At 38.3% G+C, this 3,977-nt stretch overlaps 1 protein-coding gene across 1 annotated transcript; it reads left to right on the top strand.

The window, feature by feature from the left end:
- Positions 1 to 303: 303 nt before the first annotated feature.
- Positions 304 to 3,220, top strand: LOC147810856 (uncharacterized). The gene is made up of 2 exons (XM_087162123.1): positions 304 to 1,343; positions 2,203 to 3,220. Exons 1-2 carry the CDS (start codon positions 304 to 306, stop codon positions 3,218 to 3,220), a joined length of 2,058 nt encoding a protein of 685 aa, XP_087018249.1.
- The last annotated feature ends 757 nt before the right edge of the window (positions 3,221 to 3,977 follow it).

Consider the following 3,977-nt stretch of genomic DNA (forward strand, 5'->3'; position numbering starts at 1 on the left):
CTATAAAGGAAGTCCAAAATGGTGGTCCTTGGATCTTGCGATCCACAGAAAAAGATTAAGAGCAAAGAGAAGAAAATACCAGATAGAGACAAACTCTGTTCAAAGGAAGGCCAAGCTTGTGGATTATAAACGAGAAAAGGCATTATACAAGAGACACAAAAGAAGACAAAAAAAAAAGAGACACTAAGAAGTTATTTACAAAATATAACGACACAAGAGTGTTTTGGACATTCATACCAAATTGCCAAGAACAAGAATTTTGACAATAGGATTTTCAAACCACAAAGGAAAATAGATGGAACCATGACAGTAAATAGTCTAGAAACCATTCAGGAAACCATTAATTACCATTTCAAGACTTACAGGCAAGAAGAGTTACCGAATACCGAGAATTGCAATATTGATCAGCTCTTTACACAGACAGAGCTGAAACACGCTGTTGATAAAATCAGGAATAACAAGGCTCCAGGCTACGACGGCATACCGCCGGAAGTCTTTAAGGCAATCTATATATTAGCACCAGACTGGATGCTAGGGATCTTTAATAAATGTCAAGAACTCTGCTACTTCCCAAGCTTTTGGAAAATAGCAAAACTAATTCTGATTCCGAAGATGGGGAAAAATTTAGATCAACCTGACGGTTATAGACCAATTTCTCTACTCCCGGTTTGGGGGAAGATTTTGGATAGGTTGATCACTTCCAGACTCTCGTACTTTTTGGAATCGAACAGTTTACTCCATGAAGACCAACATGGCTTCAGAAAGCATAGGGCCACAACAACTGCGGTCAAGCAACTCCTTAACATTATTGAGCAAGCGAAAACAAAGGGTGAATATACACTGGGGGTCTCCTTGGACATCAAGGGGGCCTTCGATACTGTGAGGTGGCGTAAAATACTAAACCAGCTACTGAAATTTAATTGTACTCACACTACCTTTCATCTGGTTAAAAGTTTTCTTACAGACAGGAAGGTCATATATACAAGTGATGAAGTTACCATAGAGCATATCGTCACCACTGGGGTACCACAAGGCTCGAGCATGGGACCATTACTGTGGTTAACAATAGCTGATGTTGCACTCAGAGAGGAGAGGCAAGTGGACGAATACGTCATCGCATTCGCCGACGATTTTCTTGTGCTAGTAACGGGAACTATAGTAAATAGACTGGGACCAAGAGCCACAGATATTCTAAAGAAATATCAATCATGGGCAGAGACACAGAATCTCCATTTTAGTGTCAATAAAACCCAAGCAATTGTATTTCCAAAATCCAGGAAAATAACGAGGAAACCAACAGTAAAACTTCAAAATCAAAATATTCCTATTAGTGACACCATAATGTACCTTGGGTTTCGGATAAACTGTCAGCTCTCCTGGTTGCCGCACTTTGATGGTTTATACGATAAAATTTTATCATTCTATGCTAAATTTAAAAGATTTTCCGGGATAGATTGGGGGATCACATCAGAAATACGTAAGTTTATATATCAAAACAGTATAATTAAAATCATTTCTTACGGGTCTGAAGTATGGTTCAAAAATCAGGTCAGAATCATTAACCTTCCGTTAGTCGCGCGCACCTCACAGGTGCATCCCTACTGCATTTCCACCTCCTTTACCGTCAATAGATTTTTCCTGGGGTCGAGCCTAATGTTATGTTCCTAACTTTGGATTACTCAAATGTCCGTGTAAAACCGACCTTCGAACATGTCGATGGAGAGTTGGAACCGCTCAAATCACCCCTCTGGTGCAGCGCGACCATTGACGCAAGTATTATGGATATAATATTTTTATGAATTAAATATATATATTTTATCTCATTTTCTGTCCTACTCAACGTAGCAGGTATAAATGGTCAAGTTATATACACAGAAAATGGTTACGGAGTAAAAAACCGCAGAACCTTCTTGCGTCAATTGGTTGAACATCTTGTGATGGAGGAAGAGATCCGACGCGGGAGCAAGAAAAATTTATCTTCGGTACTTCGCTAAATAAATTTTTTGATATTTATCTCTGTAAAGAGTCTTAAATTGGTAACAATTAACTATTTAAACTAGACTAAATTTCATTTGGCTTTCAAAAAATCAGAAACACCTCATAGGTGCAACGCGATTAACCATGTCGGAAACAAGTGCGCGACTAACGGAAGGTTAATAAACTTAAAAAGATCGAAAGAATACCCTTATTGAACATCACTAGGGCTTATAGAACCACCTCAACATCGGCACTTCAGGTGTTGGCTGGGACGGTTCCGTTGGAGCTGATTATTCAGACAAATTCTGATATGGCTAATCTTTATTTACATAACGATAACGTTATAACAAAACCGGAAATCACGCCCAGACACCCTGCGGGGCTCATCTCTATTCCTTATAATTTTGATCCACCAATAGGCAATGATATGGAGATCTACACAGATGGATCGAGATTAATTTATAATAATGAATTCCGCGTGGGATGCGCCTTCGTGGTGTACGATGGGGATATTCAAATAGATTGTTATAGATATAGACTTAATAACTACTCATCCGTTTTTCAAGCAGAATTACGGGCGATTCTTCAGGCAATGTACTGGATAATTAAGAACAAATTAAATAGAGATGTTCATATTTTTTCCGATTCCCTTTCGGGATTACAATCACTGGCAAACCCCGAGGAAAACGATTGCTTAATTAAACTGATAAAAGACCAATATAAATCAAACATGATAATCCATTGGATTAAGGCTCACGTCGGACACCACGGCAACGAGGAGGCTGACAGTCAGGCGAAATTGGCCTGCCAAAGACCCGAAATTGATCTCTTTGACCAGAAGCCAAAAAGTTCAGTAAAGTTATCGATGTTCAAACGAAATATAAATCTTCGGCAAAATATGTGGGATGATGATCAAAACCAGGGCAGGCATACCCACCATCTAATCCCGAGGGTAAATTACCGTAAAATGTATGGAAATTTCTACTTGAACCAATTTATCACAAACCACGGAACCCAGGGTACATATCAATCCAAGTTTCACAATAACTGCAAAGTTACAGATGACCTGGAACATATACTGATTCACTGCCCTCTATTTGATAACATAAGAAAAGCAAATTTCCCGGTAAACCTGACCTATAGCTCACTCAAACAACACTGGAGGATACCAGCTATGCAAAAGGGCATAGAACGGATCATCGAAAGCCACTTTAGCGCTGGCTTGCCACCAGACACGTCATAATAACGAACTCAGAACATTGACAGCACGCACTGAAATTCAGACTTATCCAAACCCCATCAAACTTTTCGACTTGTTGTAAAGGTAGAAAGTTCCCTTTCCACCTACCCTGAGTTTTATAATTTAAATATAGGACACTTTGTGTATGGAATTAACATTTCACCTGTACTTACTTTCACATTTAAACTTGTTTGATACATGGATTGGATTAGCTTTCCATCTGTTAAAATTAACAACTTTGTACACCGAGTTAACTTTTCATCTGTTCAAATATCTGCTTTTTACATATCTTGCATTTTTACATTCTTCGTTACTGTGTTGATGGAGTCATCTTTTCATCTGTTTTGCTATCTATATTTTGAATTCAAGTCACCCCTTCTATTCCTCATTGTAAATATTCATCTTCCCTTTGTTTTTCAAACTGGGAATTGTTTTTGCATTTTTAGTTGATCAATAAAATTGCTCCCCGGATGCCCCCGACAGGGGGTGGGACGGGGTTAAGCGTTTCTGATATCTTAACAAACAATTACTAACACTTAGTTAACATTTAGTAACCATTTTACTTCGTGGTCGCAGGGCTGCAACCACAGAGATGCCAACTTTCTCCGGGCAGAAAATATATATTTTAAAGTGGTAGTTTATCAATTGTGATTTTTGAATTAATAAATTGAACTTCGTAGATTTTTATCCACCACGATTTCTAAATAATTCGTAGGCTTATATAATTCACCACTGTATAATACTTATGTCATGCTATGCC

Source organism: Parasteatoda tepidariorum, chromosome 4 (genome assembly GCF_982258835.1).
Source record: "Parasteatoda tepidariorum strain Cologne lab strain chromosome 4, Ptep-v5.0, whole genome shotgun sequence".
Classification (NCBI taxonomy): Eukaryota; Metazoa; Arthropoda; class Arachnida; order Araneae; family Theridiidae; genus Parasteatoda; species Parasteatoda tepidariorum.